Source organism: Mastomys coucha, unplaced genomic scaffold, assembly GCF_008632895.1.
Source record: "Mastomys coucha isolate ucsf_1 unplaced genomic scaffold, UCSF_Mcou_1 pScaffold23, whole genome shotgun sequence".
Lineage (NCBI taxonomy): Eukaryota > Metazoa > Chordata > Mammalia > Rodentia > Muridae > Mastomys > Mastomys coucha.
This window is the reverse complement of record NW_022196906.1, coordinates 81,093,910-81,111,357: the sequence shown is the minus strand read 5'-3', so window position 1 is coordinate 81,111,357 and position 17,448 is coordinate 81,093,910. Positions and strand designations below refer to the sequence as shown.

At 41.6% G+C, this 17,448-nt stretch overlaps 1 protein-coding gene across 1 annotated transcript in view; it reads left to right on the top strand.

Moving 5' to 3' along the window:
- Me1 (malic enzyme 1) overlaps positions 1–17,448 on the top strand; it is a 123,238-nt gene that overhangs the window by 91,665 nt on the left and 14,125 nt on the right. The window contains exons 9-11 of the mRNA XM_031343007.1: positions 1,672–1,785; positions 15,387–15,492; positions 16,888–17,030. Of these exons, the coding sequence (XP_031198867.1) occupies positions 1,672–1,785; positions 15,387–15,492; positions 16,888–17,030 (363 nt within the window). The remainder of the gene's footprint in view (positions 1–1,671; positions 1,786–15,386; positions 15,493–16,887; positions 17,031–17,448) is intronic.

Below are 17,448 nucleotides of genomic sequence, written 5' to 3'. Positions count from 1 at the left end.
CCTTGAGTTTGTTATTCATGCTCAAGGCTTGTTGCAGAATGAAATTTCCAATGTATGTTGTATATGAGAACCTCAGTGTATTTAAGTTAATATACCTGTCCCCCACTTCATAGTCCAGTGTATTCATAGCTATGCATGCAGTCCAACCTTTACATATATAACTGTACATTTTTTAAAAGAAAAATCATTTTTGGATTAAACATACATAGTACATCAAAGCTGTTCAGCATTATAGGACATTTGGAATCATTGTAAGAAAATTACATAAGGCCAAATTATGTAGTTTCTTGAAATCATTTTTAGTACTCATTTAAAAGAAGAAAGCTAATTCACCTCTGAAACAGAATAATAAAATGTTAAATTTTTGTGAGAAAACTTTCAAATCTCTCTAGAGTTACAGAATTCAAAAATGAGAAAATACCATGGCTAGACAGTCATTTTGAAAAAAAGAAATTAAACTTAATATCCTTATAAACAAAACAAGATGTTCCATGGGTAGAAATGTGTATTCTGTGTTTTCATTTAAACACAAGACCTAGAACTACAGTGAGTATGTTAAAGCATTCAGAATGAAATCACAGATCCACTTCCAGACAGATTCCAGCCCAGCCTACCTGACGGCCCTGATACGTAAGGGTCTCGCTTTCTAGATTGTTCCTTGCTGCCTTTATTCTGGTAAGGCCTTCGCTATCTCCAGAAGTTTCTGGTGAATGGCACAGGTCAGTTTGACTCTCAGCAGGAAGTGCAATACTCCTGCTTTGCTGACTCACGGGCCTTGCTTTGTTCAGAAAACGTGAGGTCTGTGGCATTTCACAGATTACTGCAGACTTCATCAGATTCCAAATAAGATGGTTTCTTTACTACTGGGAGGAATTCTGCTATACTTTGCCTAAATGAAGAGAGTGTGTAAATTCTGGGCAGTGTCTATTTCCCTTCAGTTTTATGCTGTCGTCTAATTGGTCAAGATCCCATCCAGATGAGCAGGCTTCTTTAGTCCTGCCATTGAACCATGTGCTCCAGTGAGCCAGGCTGACCGGTAGCTTGTGTTAAAGGCAGTGTCTTCTTTTTCTTTCTTTCTTTCTTTTTTTCTTTCTTTTTTTCTTTCTTTCTTTCTTTCTTTCTTTCTTTTTTTTTAAGATTTATTTATTTATTTATTTATTTATGTATTTATTTATTTATTTAATGTAAGTACACTGTAGCTTGTCTTCAGACACACCAGAAGAGGGCATCAGATCTAGTTACGGATGGTTGTGAGCCACCATGTGGTTGCTGGGATTTGAACTCAGGACCTTCGGAAGAGAAGTCTGTGCTCTTACCTGTTGAGTCATCTCGCCAGCCCAAGGCAGTATTTTCTTGCTGTGCTCCTTTTGACTGTATAACTAGGATCAGATATACTGACTTTGGGATGTCACTGGCATATCTATGCTGACTAGCAAACTGTATTGTAGTGGTTGTGTTGTAATTAAAAGGAGTTAATGGTGGTCATTTTGCACACCCATATGTGACAAGAATGCTTAGCTCCTTCTACGAATTAATGACTAAAGCTCTGAAACTCAGTGGATAGAGCTGTTTTGCAGTTCCTTACTAATGGACAAAATGGGGCGATGAGTAGCCCTGGATAAGATATGTGGAACAAGTTTTAAAGTCTTTATTTTCATGCCTTCTTTTCAGGCTGCCTTGGGGATTGCTCACCTGATTGTTATGGCCATGGAGAAGGAAGGTTTATCAAAGGAGAATGCTAGAAAAAAGATATGGTTGGTTGACTCAAAAGGATTAATAGTTAAGGTAAGAAAGTCACTGTGTATGCCTGTCCTAACGACTGTTTCACAGACTGCCCATTGTTCTCACTGCCCCTTTAAGATGCCATGTTAAAAAAATTAGCATTTATGGGTTGGAGAGATCAGTTAGTGATGCACTGACTGCTAGGACAAGCACCTGTGTTCAGGCCCCAAATCTTAAATTTCAAAAAGTCGAGCACAGTGGCTCAAGTTGGAATCCCAGTGTTTAGGAGGCCAAGACAGGTGGATCCCTGGAGCTCTTGGGCCAGCTAGTATAACCTATGAAATGTCTAGATCACTGAGGGTACGTGTGTGAAACAAGATGGGAGATGGTGGGTAAGGAGCGCTTCCTGAAGTTGTTCTTGACCTCCGAGTAAACCCTTACATTATATATGCACTGTATACCTGTGGGTGTACACACACATGTGTGCGCATGCACACACATGCACACACTTGTGCACATACACACACCACATACATACATGCACACACACCGTACACACACACACACACACACCGCACATACATGTACACACACACACACACACACACACACCCCGCACATACATGCACGCACACACACAAAAGCCTTACCATTCAGATTTGCTAATAATGCTCCTGAATGAAGAAGAAACCATCTCAGAATCCTCATGACTCTGGACCATCTGTCTTCTAGAACTGGTTCAGTTTTTCATGGAGGAAGTTGGATACAGACACTGGCACAGTGAACTCTGGGAAGAGCTGTCTGTTACACTCAGCCAGTTAGGAAGGAAGGAGAGAGAGGGCTGCCCCCTTACCTGCTACTTTGCCTCAGTTCTTGAAGGGTTGGAAGGGATTTTCAAGGGAAAGACTTTCACCCATGGGCTGAAAGTCCATTCCCTTTTATGATGACAGAAAGGCCTCATCTGTGTGGTTCTTGTGAAACCTTGGTAGGGACAGGTCTGTGACCTGGCAGCTGTACTATAAACTGCTATAAAGTACACGTGACCTTCTTTTCTGTGATGATTGAGCTGTACCTCCAGCGGCACAGCATGTACATGATCCGGACGAGACTTAGGTGTGTCCAAGCTTGGGAAAGTTTGTACTGCTGAGCCAGTAGTTTTTATTCTAGGAAGTCTGTCCTAGAACTAGCATGTATACATTATTTTAAATGTGGGAATATTATTAAGACAATATTTGCAGTAGTGATGTTTAAACATGTATTAATTTTAATGGTGATCTTTATATTTCCAAAATATAATTAATAATAAATATAGTCAAATTGATTGTGGAGTAGTACCTGTGTTCAGGTATAATAAAAATATTTAAAATTGTTTTCAAAGAGCATTAAATAATGTATTAAATGATTCAACGTGCCAGATAAAAAGAAACTATATTTTATATAGTACATTATTTAAATATATGATGTCCAAAAGTCACAGAAGACAAATCTCAACTGCATTAGACTTTCCAGTGCTCTTATTGAAGTTGTTATTTTGTGATGCTGGCGTCGAGCCCAGGACTTCACATGTCCTAGGCAAACGCTGCACTACTGAGCTATACCCCTTGCTCCCAAAACTAACTGTTTGTAGGGCCTTTTTATATATTCCAAGTTCTTAACAATTATAGTTCTTAAATACCAGAAAAATGCTTAAGCTTTGCATAATTGATAAATTTTGTCTTAAAGGAAGAGAAAGTAAAGTGTATGTATAGCTGTCAATTTAAAGGTATTGAGTGTAGCTTACTTTTTTGAGTCAGGGCCTTACTCTGTAGCCCCGTATGGCCTGGACTTCATTATATAGACCAGGCTGGCCTCCATCTCCCAGAGACCTGCCTGCCTCTGCCTCCTGAGTGCTGGGATTAAAGGCCTTGCAACCAGGAAGTTTAGTTTTCTAGGACTTGTTGCTTTTAAGAATCAGAATGCTTATAAGCAATTATATAGCATGATCACATGACAGATATTGCAGTTGGGAAATAATGTTCACTGCATAAACATTTCCACTAATCACTTGTTCTGGATTCTAGTAAGTACATAATAAGGCACTTGATTTTAGGATACTCACAACGTAAGGGGAAAAGCTAAGCTACCAGTTACAGAATGCGCTGTTACAGAAGTGTCACGGCGCATGCGGGATATGTGGAAGAGAGGAAGACGGAGGCAATCCCCCAGCACAGGCCTTTCCAAGGCTAAGGTGACAAGGAAGAGTTTGCAATTCCTGTGGGGTCTCCAGAGACCTGAAATTCCCCATACATGAAACCGAAAGGAAAGTGTGGTGACAGGCCATGGAGAGTCCTGGCAGAAGCTAAGGGTCCTGTGTCCCCTCCTGATCTTCAGTCACACACATAACTAGTTCACACCTGATAGTTGTTTACTGAGTAAATGACTAAGCATCTTTCTGGTGACGACATGGCATGTGCCTTCCTCAGCGATAAGAGAGGAAAGTGTTAGAGTGGAAAGGAAACACATGGCAGGTGACACAGGTGACACATGGCACGTGAGTCCCGAAGAGGAGTGAGCAGAGACACTTGCCTTTTCAGTCATCCTGATGGCATTGTGGAAGATGGTTTGAGAGGAGGTACAGTGAAAAAAGAAACTAGTTCAGAGCTCTTGCAATAATCCACAAAAAATATCAGAGGTTTAAGCGAGAGAGGCTTGATTTCACAGATATTTACAAGGAAAGGCTGGTGTACTGAGAGCTTAGGAAGTGGGGAGTATGTGCAGGGTAGAGAACAATCGTGCTGTACTCCCAAGATGTCTAGGTATAAAGAGAATAAAGAGAAGCTAGTGTGAGGGCACACAGTGCAAGAGTTGACACAAAGTGAGCTCAGGATACCTGTGGAGACTGCAGTGGAAATATCCCGTCAGCCATCGGAGGTCCAGGGCTGACTTTTAGGATAAGATCAGAGCCTGAAAGAGGAATGTAGGGACCATTGTTAGATGCCACATAAAGCAACTACATAAATCATGTCATCTCAGGAATGTATGGCATTCAATAGCCCACATAGTGGGAGGTCATGAGTGACATTTTAATGTGAAATCCACACAAGTGTGCATAGCTGTTAGCATAATTTTAACATAGGTCTACTGAGCTGAAACTCTAGGTTCCATGGGCTGCAGTACTAGGAATGACTGCAGTTGTTGGTTAGACCCAGACAGCAACGTTTACTTCATGTCCTTCACCTGCTAACGTTAAAAGGTGTGTGTGTGTGTGTGTGTGTGTGTGTGTGTGTGTGTGTGTGTGTGGCACTTGCTAAGATAATAAAGTTATGTTTTAAAAGACTGTTGTATACTTACTAGTTAGCCTGTACACTATTTAATATAAAACAGACATTCTAAGTTTCAATTAATCACTGGGCAGTGGTGGCACATGCCTTTAATCCCAGCACTTGGGAGGCAGAGGCAGGTGGATTTCTGAGTTCGAGGCCAGCCTGGTCTGCAGAATGAGTTCCAGTACAGCCAGGACAACACAGAGAAACCCTGTCTTGAAAAACCAAACCAAACCAAACCAAGCAACCAACAAAAAAAGTTTCAATTAATCAATGTTTCATGCCATTAAACAGCTAAAAGTCTTGATTGATTTTTGCTGGGAAACTAATAAATTTTAGACAAGCTAGATAGAAAGTGAGCATACTCTTGCTTTCCAATTTATACAATTCTTTTGCATGCTGGTTTTCATCTTAAGTTAGTCCTTACATATCTCCTGAGAGTCAGTAATTGTGTTACTATCTTATAATGGGCCTGTTCATAATATATTAAAAGAATCATAAAATTTAAAGTAGAATATTTTTGAAACCCCTTCCTACCATTTGCCTGTAGCCATATATGCAGAAGGAGTTTATGCTATAGAATGTCAATAACATATAACATAATCTAATGTAATATAACTCATCAGTACTAGTCTAGTTGGGTTCAATTACTAGGTTACTGATGATCTTCAAATACCCTACGTTAGTATTTTACAGCAGGAACTAATCTCTATTGGTTTAATCACCTAAATGAATACATTTTAGTATAAACAATCCAATACTAAATATACATGTCTATAAAAATCTTCCCAGATGATAACAAGAAAGAATAATGTGAGGAACAGGCCTGTCAGCTAAGCAGTCTCTTGCAGTGTCACCAGAGTGGTTAGGAGATAGACCAGGCCACACTCAGCCCATTGCTTAAGTGACTTTTGCTAATGAGCCAGCCCAGCGCTCAGACAGACACTAAAGCAGAGAGTACACTGTGAACTTATATTCACATAGCAGGCTGGTCTCAGGGTGATTTATTTGACTTCAGTTTTATTGTCTTCTAAGTAATTTATTTCACTGTGTCATTCTGTTTGCAGTTACTTAGCTCCAGTAGAAAGACAGTGAACACAGGCGTGTTATGCTATCATGATAGTTGGGATAATATTTTTTCTTTTTGAAAAAAAAATGTTTAGGTGTAGGAACTCAAGCTGTGTGAAGTTTCTCTTTCCTCTGTTCTGTCTGAATCTGCATTGCCCCACGCCACAGTGGTGACACTTTCCATGTGCTCTGAGGGACTTTGTAGTTTAGAAACAAGTATCCAGTTGGATTACTTTCTTCTTTTTCAATCCAAATAAAAGATGGCCTGTGCCTTTGCAGGTATTCATAAGAATAACCCTCTTTGATTATGTGCATGTGGGTTGTTCTAAACAGAAAATAATGACTTAATATTTAACATGCAGAATTAGTATTGGTGATGCTTACTTCCTACAATCTTATATCTAAGGTGTGTTTGAAAAGACATGTTTAATCTGGTTGCATCTTCTTATAATAAGAGTGAGCACAAAATGGGGGGGTGGATTAAAGAGGTAACCTGACAAAGAAATTTCTAACTATTGCCAATATGTTTGGCACAAGGACAGAAGGAAGAAAGGAAGGGGGGCGGAGCAGGGATGGAAGGAGGTAGGCTACCAAATGTAGGTTTTCTGGGTAACCAGATGTCTGTGAACACTTTGCTGAAAGAAGGCAAAAGTAACTGTTCCTGAAAGGGGAGAAATGAGGTTGTGGCATGAGTCCATGTGTGTGCATGTATGTGAGTGTGCATGTGTGCAAAAGCAATATGACAGTAAAAGACTGGAAACACCCACCACCACCACCAAAGGCTGACATATAACAATATATGCAGAAAAAATGCCCATCATAATACAGATAGCTCAATCTGCTCAACACAGACACAGGCGCCACTGGGCACATAGTACATATATTCATAACACTCTCACACATATATCAAATGTATGTGCTTATGCGCTCACATATCATATATATACACATATACCACACGTGTGCACTCACACATTATATATTATACATATACACATATACACATAAAGATACACACACATGAACACACACACATAATTCCTTGCTGGGGAGTACCTGCCGTCTGTATTAATCAACTGTCTTATTTCTACCATTTCTGTGTATCCTTGGTCCAACTCAGGACCTGGAAACCCCATCTGGGGCCCCCAAGGCTCCACTATCTGCCTATAGCAAGGGAAAAAAGGGGGAAAAAAAGAGACTTTTTGTATATACAGGGGAAGTAACTGGCTTAGGAGTATGTTTTGGGTTGGGGGAAGGAGGAAAACTTTAAAAACGTAGAGGAGAAAAGTAATAGGCAACACCTGCAGTAGACAGAGCTGCCCCATCCCAGTTGTTTCTTTAAACTCCAGCAAACAACTGTGAAAGTGGCATGGAAAATACTCAGCACATTAACTTTTGTCTCTTGGTTCTGCTGTGTCCAGGAGAGCCCTTCAGCAATGCTAATATTACTGTTCCGTGACTTCTGGCTGTCTTTCAGGGTTCAGTCAGCATTTGTAAGTCACACCAGGAAAAGAATCCGTGAGGACTAGGCTGCGGGAGATTGATACGTCTTACTAGTTAGAGTACACTCTGCCAAGTTCTGCCTTCCATGGCCAAGACCTGCCAGTGCTTTCTGTGATTAATAAAGTAAGATGTCTCTAATAAAGCACACATCTTTCCATTTTCATGGAGATGAGTGACAGCCTTATTTAAAGCTGCATACTGGAGCAGTCTGGTGATGTTCAATCCAGCGTTGATGGCCCCTTATGACTTGCTTCGCATTCTAGGGAAATTAGAGGTTCCAAGCACATAAATGTTTTCGTTAATTTCAGGTTGTTTCCACCACACTATTACAAGAATCTGTGACTGCAAACTTATGTGTTCATTTCTTCTTGTTGGAATGTATCATTTTATAGTTTTCTGAAAACTTATGTCTTAAAGAAGTGTATCTGAAAGGGTTATGACTAATCATCTAGAAAACTGATTCTCAAAACCAACTGGTCTTTCCTCATTACCTGGGAGGGAAGCTGAGGCAGGATAGGAAAAGAGGGGGAGTCTTGGGGACAGATGGGAGAGGATCCTCTAGCCCAGGCATCCAGCTGAAGCCTCTCCCAGTGGAGAAGCCAGAGTGCGCCCAATGATGAGCTGCTTACAGCCTTGTACTGACTGAACTGTAGTTTTTTAGGGATCTTACAAGAAACCTACTTGTAGGAAAAAGACATATATGGAACTTGTTGTTCAATCCAAGAGCTTTCTGATTTTATTCTCTCAGGTTATCACTTGCCCAAGGCAACCCTGGAGCCACTCTAGAACCTCACTTATCAAAGGAGAGAGAACATGAAAAATGAGAGCCACCAGAAGGGTATACATGCTGATTGTACCACAACTGTGACTGTACCTTTAGGAGCCCACGCTCGGGTGTGTGGTTTCTCTTGGGAAAGCCCACATCATGCTCTTGGGTGTATCTTTCTAAAGCCCTAATTTTCTCCCAGCACTCAGGCTTAAGCATATAAAATATCTTTAATAACGTTTCTAAGTATAGGCCAGTGTGATGGCTCAGCAGGTAGTGCCACTGGCAGTGCAAGTTTGGGGACTACAGTTCAATCCCCAGAGTCCACGTAGCATTGGAAGGGGAAAACCAACTCTCACAAGTTGTTCTTTGCCCTCCACACATGCACTGTAGGTAGCACACACATTACCCCCAACACAGAGTAATAATAATAGTAATTTAAAAAAAAAATTAAATCTCCAATTTTCCTCCAAATTGACTAATTCTGAAATTCCTTTCTATATTGATGCCATGAATCCTGGTTTGGGCCAAGTTGAAGAGTCCCTAAAAGATGAAGGGACCTGATCAGGCTGCCAAGGGCAACAGTGTGGAGCTATGTCTCTGTTCCCTTAGTACTCTAAAATGTTTTGAAGAGGACACATGAGGCCTCACTCAGGGATTGAGTTAGAAGTGAATTAGTCCTGGAAGCCAAGCTGAGAAGTCTATTTTTCCTTAGGTCATTGGTGTTCTCAGTTTTGGAAAAAGCTCAAATATAGTTCATCTGTTTGACCATCATCAATGATCTAGCCAGCTCATACATAGGTGGAGAAAGCAAGATGTGGGAGAGAGTCAAAGGGCTCGCAGCCTTGCAGTGGGTAGAGGGGCCAGAGCACCCACAGCCCGTTCTACCTTTACTGAGCCAGAGCACCCACGGCCCGTTCTACCTTTACTGAGCCAGAGCACCCACGGCCCGTTCTACCTTTACTGAGCCAGAGCACCCACAGCCTGTTCTACCTTTACTGAGCCAGAGCACCCACAGCCTGTTCTACCTTTACTGAGCCAGAGCACCTACAGCCTGTTCTACCTTTACTGAGCCAGAGCACCCACAGCCTGTTCTACCTTTACTGAGCTGAAAGCTCTTCTCTGTCCTTCTTTTTTCCTAAATCTTGTGAAAACTATTTTACCATGTATCAAAGTGTATCTTGCTCTTTAGTAATATCTCTAGACAACAAAGCTGTTACAAGCTGTTAACATATTAACTGTAGTTTATAGAGAGGATAACACTACTATCAATTACAACTAGATTTTTTTTTTTTTTGCCATCTTGTACAACCTAGGATATTGTGCTACATTGTATGATGTGCATAACATTAGATTATGTCATTTCAGGTTATTCATTAAGCTATTCCAAATTTTGTTTTTCAGGTTTCTGGTCCATATTTAGTATAACCCAACTCTTTTACATGTTATTTTTAGCAATAACAATTTATACTAGTTTGAGTATGACTATCTAAGTGACTGTCAAAAAATACTTCTAAGAATTTTTATTAGTTTTATCTTCACATATGCATGGTTACTTTTTGGTTTGTGATTTAAAAAAAAAAAAAATTCTGTTTCTATTTGTATCCAGTATGTCATCAGCAGCTTATCTAAGACTATGTACCTGAAGCAGTCTGTGTGCCTTCGCTGAGGCACTGCTGCTCATCTGTAGTTGAACTACCCCCTAGGTACCTCAAGAGAACACTGACCAAGGTCCTCTGCAGTCTTCAATGCTGGCTGCCTGTCCTTTTGACTAAGGATAGTTTTAAATCTCAAGGTGAAAGATGGATGAAGACATCTGAGTGATCAGAGTTGGAGCTCCTTGTTTTCAAGGAATAAACATTGACTCAGGAGAACAGATTAAAATCACAAGGTGTTCTACCTGGGAAAGGAAAAGATGTTGTGACTATCTGTTTTTATGTACAGAAATTATTTAAGGTCATTATACAATATTGAGCAAGAAATTTGCAACAAGGAATTTGAGAATAAAGGCTTACATAAAAACGTAAAGTAACATGGTAGAATTTACATTATTGCCAACTTCTACAATTTTGTAGATACAGTTCTGTGGTTGTTCACACCAGGGCATTGCTGTGTAGCTCCTGCTGGCTAGCACTTTGGACTTTACTCTCCTGCATGCGGGGATGGCAGACGTGCTCCGTCATGCCCACCCAGACACTTTCTTGGTTGTAGATGTTTAGTACTGAAAGATAAGCACTTGTCAGGACAAAGTCTCCTTGATGTTGTTTCCATATTTCCAAATGAAGAAACTCCTCTTTAAATGAAACTGTGTGCCAGCAGACATCCAGGCATGGTGCTAGAGGGGCAAGGATATCATCCCACAGACAGACAGACAGACATAGACTCTGGGTGTGCTGGGAGCAAGATGCTGCCCAGCTGTCTCTGCCAGCCACTGAGGGGTCGGGCAAGGTGCTGGGGTTCTGCACCTCATTGCTTATTAAGGACATAACTGAGTAACTGAGCAGTTTCCATCCTTCCATCTGTCTAGAAGGTACTGATGTTAACTCCTGGATGCAAAGAAACCAGCGAGTGCAGCCTTTACGTTGAAGGTAAAGCATGTATATATTACAGACCAAATGGAAATGTTACCATTAAAAATGAGAAATAGAACCAAACAGTAAAACAAAACAAAACAAAACAAAAACCAAAACAACTCAAGGTCCAGGAGAATGAGTATTGATAGAATTCTCAGGGGAAGATTTCCAATATTTGGACATTAAGTGACACAGCATAGGTATGGGCTACAACATCAAGGTGTAGCATTCCATAGCATCTTAAAGCCCTGGGATCCACCCCCGCTCTGCACTAAGTAAGTAAATATGTAATAAATCAGGTAGTATTTAAGAACAACTTCTCGACACTTCCCTAAACATTTTAATATTTCCATTTTATAGTGGAAATATTAAAACTGGCATACGAACGTGCCAGTAGGCAGATGGTTCATTGTTTAGTTCTGAGTGGGAGCCATTTCCTCTGCATCCTTAAGGACTATAACACTCCTGGATGGCTGGAGCTTAGGAATCTATTTTTTTCTGTTAGAGAAGGTGGTGCAGTAAGACAGGTTCCCTTAACTGTAGAGACAGCCAGCAAGGCAAACCCCTGAGATGGAGGTTCATGCTGAGCTTTGGAGAACAGCTTTTGTGATGCAGATTTGCTTTAGGAATGGCCTCTGTCCACACTGCTAGGGCAAGGAGGACTCAGTCTGACCCACAGACGCTAGCTGACCTACACAATGGTTGGCTTCCACTTGGAACTTAGTACAAAGCTGTTGCAGGTCTGCCTCACTGGTCTATACCCACCTCAGCCAGAATACTATGACCACCTGTTTCCAAAAGAGCCCTGTGACTGCCACTTCATTGTCTGCATTCCTCATAGTCTTTCTGTTTGTAGTGAGGGGGCATCCATTTAGCGACTAATGTGTTTAAAGCAGACACTCTGGACAGACATGCATGCTGAGGAAAGCAGTGGACATAGCTTGGCCTTTGACCTTGAGCATAGAGGTCAGGTTGAGAGCTATGTGGAGTTCTATAGCATTTGTCTTTTAGGGCCACAGAACATAGGCTGGTTTCTTGCTTTTACAACTGCAGCCGAGGGTGCATTTCTATGGAGAATAGTAAGCCAAAATTGTATTATGTCTTGTTTAGAATGCTTGGAGCTAAGTTACTGTTCCCAGGAAATATGCCTTCCCAAGCCAGAAATTTATTTGGTATCTCTATTGGAAATTTTACTGCATAAGACTCAAACTAACCATGAATTTTAGTTCACACTGCTTTCAGAAATTGTTCAGAAATGATTTAGATATTAAAAACCATAACTACCAAATGATTCCAAATTTTGTTGTTGGTTTTTTTTTTCATGACAAGAATTTCTTTTGTCTTTCTAATAAGGCAAGATGATATTTGCCACCAGCCAGTAAGGGAGGAGGAAGAAAGATTGCAAAAGCATCGACTTTTATTAAAGGAAAGAGGAACCATCCGTTCTTAAAGTCATTAGGAATAATGTTAGGATTAAAGAATGGCAACATACAGAGTCAATATTCAAGCTGCTTTAGTGTTGCTGCCTAATGCTGTGTTCTCAGGAATTGCAGCATCTAGATGAAACACAACAGTGGTTTCTTTTCACACCTCTCTGGGTCAGAGTGGACACACTGGTGCTGTTTGTTATGTGGCTCTTAACTTCTTTAGTGTGGCTCCACATCTGCCTCGTGCTGTTCCATGTTGGTGCCTAGCAGCAGACCACAAGCCGTGGCAAAGGTACACAGGGACAGGTGGGTACGATAGTTCTTTTTAAGACTGAGGGGCAGCTGTATATTCCTATTCAAAGACACGGGCAAGGAAAAGACATCCTCCAACTTGATGGTTCCCCTTAGGATCTTTCAATGACGCTCCAGCGTTCTCCCCTGGATACAGTGTTGGATGTTGCCTTTGTTATAGGGTGCAGTTTGTGCTCGGATTCTGAGCACGCTGAATGCAGGCTGGGATAAGGTATACTGTTTCACAGTTAGGTGTAATAAGAATTATTTTTAACTGGGGATGGGTTCACTGGACTATAACCCCATGGTGAGCTAAAGAGCATTTATATCGTCTACTTTTTGTGGACGGATCTACAGAGCTACATAGCAGAGAGCACAGACACAGAACGGGAGGACTGGGAATTGGGAATGATTGCATTTACTATGCCTCTAACTCATCTGAGAGACGTTCTTTGTTATACCAAATGTTTACTTTTTCCTAAAACCTTGTCATTCGGCTCATTCATTCTTTCCATGCCAGTTACTACTTAACGCTTGTGATGGAACTATGCAAATGAAATTTAGCCCTCTGTGAAGTTAACAGAGTGCTTGAGAGTAATCAATATGAGTGCCTCAAAGGACCCCATATTTTATAAGAACTGCAAAATTTTCAGTATTATCAAGGGATTTTTTAATGTTATTAAAAAGCAATTAAAAATCTTGCTACAAACACAAAAGAAATATTTGTTACTAGTCTGTACTTGCTCTCGGTTTGAAGTTAATGTGTGGGCATTGGAGTGCTAACTCAGCAGTGTGGCTGAGAGCACCTTGTGTTACTAGAAGGAAAGAGGCAGTCTGTTCATGAATAGGAATAAAGACTGGAAACCTTTGACAGGTTTTAGTACTTAAAACATTTCCTCAGGTGTGTGAAGCTCTGGATTCTGTCTCCAATACCAAAGAAGTTTCTGTTGATCAAGGTCTTTTAGATTTATGATTAACCATAAAACACACTAACTACATGGTTTTGTGAATAACTTGGTATTTCCTGATAAAAGTAGAAATCGGAATAATTTTTCAAGTGAACACGATGAATGAGACTGTGGGTAGAAATCTCCGACTTGATGTGGCTGCAGTTCTCCCCGCAGTGTGTGAACTGGGAGCTTTAGGTTGGATCGTAAATGAACAAAGGAACACGGTTTGTTCATGGAGTCTCAGATACAGCACGCGTTGATAGCAGGACAGGAGGAAGCTGCTCCCAGGAATACAGCAGTGGCCAGCGGTGCGCTCTCCTTTTGGGAAGCCACCCAATCTAATGTCACATTCATAACGCAAAGCAGTGGCATACGAGTAGCAGCTTGTAGCAGGCTAGGATAAAATGTTCCAAAATTACACAGTGGCTTGGAATTAGGTTCTGTCCTCTTCACAGAAGTTTTTCTCCCAGCTGATAATACTTGCAGTGCTTCCCGTGTTTCTATCGTGCCTTTAGCGCCTGGTGCCCTGATGAGGTGTAGGTTCCTTCTCTACTTGTTTACAGAGAAGGAAACAAGAAGAAAGACTTCATATGTTTTAGATTTCCTAGGATTCTGTATATTGCTTTTAAAAGGAAATAAAATTAGGCTGCAGAGATGGCTCAGTGGATAAAGTGCTTGCCACACAATCTTGAGGACCTGAGTTCAAATGCCCACAACCCACATAAAGCACATGTCTGTAATTCTAGCAACTCATGGCAAGATGGGAAATGGAAACAGATTTCCTGGAAGCTTGCAGTCAGGAAGCCTGATTTATGGGGTACACAGTGGTGAAGAGGGACCCTATCTTAAACAAGGTTGAAGATGAGGACCAGCAGCCAAGACTGTCTCTGACCTCTCCATACATAATTATTAGTTCATACTCTGCATGAACTCATACACTCGACTATACGCATGCACACATGTGTGTATGTGCATGTGCACATGCTTAAAGCAAGGAGATTGCACCAGCAAGGAGGGCCTGACAGCTTGCATTCCGTCTGACACCCAGCATTTGGAAAACTGCTCTTCCAGGGTAGTTCTGTGCTATAGTGGAAAGGCAGGCAATCCCTGTCATAAGTTAGAACACTTAAAGTCTTTGAACCTGTGTCCTCTTGTGGAAAATAAATAACTAATGCACGTGGCCTGTATCCCAAAGCTCTCACTGGATTTGTTTTGCTCACTGTTGTGTCACCATTGTCTGGGACACCAACTGCCACTCTAATATTTGCTAAAAGGACAAGAGAGGCTAGGCCATGGAAGTGCGCGCCTTGAATTCCAGCCTCCAGGGAGGCAGAGGCAGGTGGAGAGCTCTGTGAGTTTGAGGCCAGCCTGGTCTACAGAGTGAGTTCCAGGACAACCAGGGCTATCCAGGGAATCCTGTCTCCAGAAACCAGAGGGGACAGTGAAATAATGTGGTGGCAATTAGACAAGGGGCTTCAAGAAAAATGGCATGCAGCCGGGCAGTGGTGGCGTGCGCCTTTAATCCCAGCACTTGGGAGGCAGAGGCAGGTGGATTTCTGAGTTCGAGGCCAGCCTGGTCTACAGAGTGAGTTCCAGGACAGCCAGGGCTACACAGAGAAACCCTGTCTCAAAACCAAAAACAAAAAAAAAAAAAAAAAAAAAAAAAAAGAAAAGAAAAGAATAAAAAGAAAAATGGCATGCATAGGACACAGGGCAGAGTATAGTGTTGCTGTACCTTTGGCCCACACAGCTGCAATCTTTTGACCTCCATTTGCATTTCTCAGGGGCGTGCTTCTCTCACAGAAGAGAAAGAGGTGTTTGCCCAGGAACATGAGGAAATGAAGAACCTAGAAGCCATTGTTCAAAAGATAAAACCAACTGCCCTTATAGGTAAATGTTTTCTACTCTTGTTCCTTTAATTTGACCTATTTAGCATTGTTTTGCTTTTTAAAAATTCTAAACCTTCGAAATCCTGACAGAAGATGGACACAGTCAAGTAGCAGGGTCCTCCCAGGCACTGAGGTGTGATTCAGTTCTGCCTTCCTGATTGTCTTCCAGATCTGAGCCAAAGTGTGTGGCCCTGCGCTGTGTGAGCCTGCTAACATCTGCTGCGTTCAGCCCTTTCCCAGGCTTCATTACACAGTAGACAACCCTTCCTGAATGTGCAAGAAACTTACCCCCAGAACACTGGGCTGTGCCTAGAGATGAGTTTTAGTTGTCTTCAGTGTAAAGGAGATTGTGGGGCAAGAAAGGAAAGGCAAGGCCGGGCAGGCCAACTGTAGTGGGTAGAAGTCTGCAATGGTGGTAAAGTGATGCACAGGACGGCCTTGCCGTGAGGCCACAGTGTACTAGCTATGCCATGAGGAACCATGCCCACAGTGTACCACTCTCACTGAGATCCAAGGGCTCTGTCTTCCTTGAAGACAGGGCTTGCACTTCCCATATCATTTCATTCTTCTTCAGATTCTCAAGTGGCTCTTTGTGTGCACTTTGTGTGGTCTGTGGTGTGTAGCTGTGCATGTTGTGCACCCCTCCCATCGCATTCCAGCTTTGAGCAGTGCAGACAGGAGGACAGGATGGGAGCTCAGCCTGAGGTGTATCAGACCCTGCTTTACAAAAAACGTAACAGATTCTCCGTGTGTTCAAATTCTATGCCTCAGATCTTGAAGAAAGCTATGAGTTTGTTCCCTTTCTATGTGTCTGTCTACTTTCAATCATAGTGTAATCTTAGAAGCATTTCTGCAATAGTTGATAATATTGAGGATAATGAATGATCCAGAATCAAAAAGAACTTTGCAAAGCCTTCAGTGTTGTCTTATGCAGTGCGTTCCTCAGTTAACTTACTACCTTTCACCTCCCTTATGTTAGTTTGCTAGTTGCTTTATTCTGCTTCCAATGAGTGGTTATTTCAGCTTCACAGTGGAATGAGGTGATCGTTAACATCGCCTTATGAAGACACAATTACCACAGCCTACTCAAAATTGCTTAGAGAGAATGTATTAGACATGGTTTAATTTCCACAGTTCCTAATGACTGTCTAGGACTTCTGACTTGTGAATCTGATGTCATATCTGTGATTTATAAAGGCACTTGTTGATTTGTAACCCTAAAGACAATTGGCCTTGAGCAACATTGTTTTGTCACTAAGCTTCAGTGTGAACATTCTGTGCTTTGTTTAGGGTCTGTTCGAAGTGAGCTGCCGTAGCTCATTGTTTGGGGACCTGGGCCTTTTGGAAGAACTAACCAGTGGTAGTTCTGACCCCCTGCTTCTTGTTTCCTTCCTAGGCGTTGCTGCAATTGGTGGTGCTTTCACAGAACAAATCCTCAAGGACATGGCTGCCTTCAATGAGCGGCCCATCATCTTTGCTTTGAGTAATCCGACCAGCAAGGCCGAGTGTTCTGCAGAGCAGTGCTATAAAGTGACCAAGGTGAGCAGTCAAGCATTGCTTCATTACAGGAAGCCTGGGATGCCCAAGGTGTTCATCACCTGCTCTTGGCATCGGACTTACTCCGTCAGAACTGACAGATACATGAAAAACTCTTCTTCAGTGCTGGCTCCCCTTTTTTCATTTTCAGGAAATAAACCAACTTTGTATGTTTTCGTGATAGCATTCCTTGAGTGACTTGGAAAGAAAGATTTAAGTATAAAAAAATTAAAGAGCAAGAACTGAGCTTTGGGTGGTTATGAAGATATCTTTAGCTGTTTCTAAGCACTGAAGCATACAAAATGAAACCACAGTTTAATTTTTGCTTAGCTAAATTTTGGGTTTGGATTTTGATGCCATGGGTGGAGGATCTGGGCAGCTATGCTGATGCCCAGCCAGACTGGCATAGAATCCTCGGCAC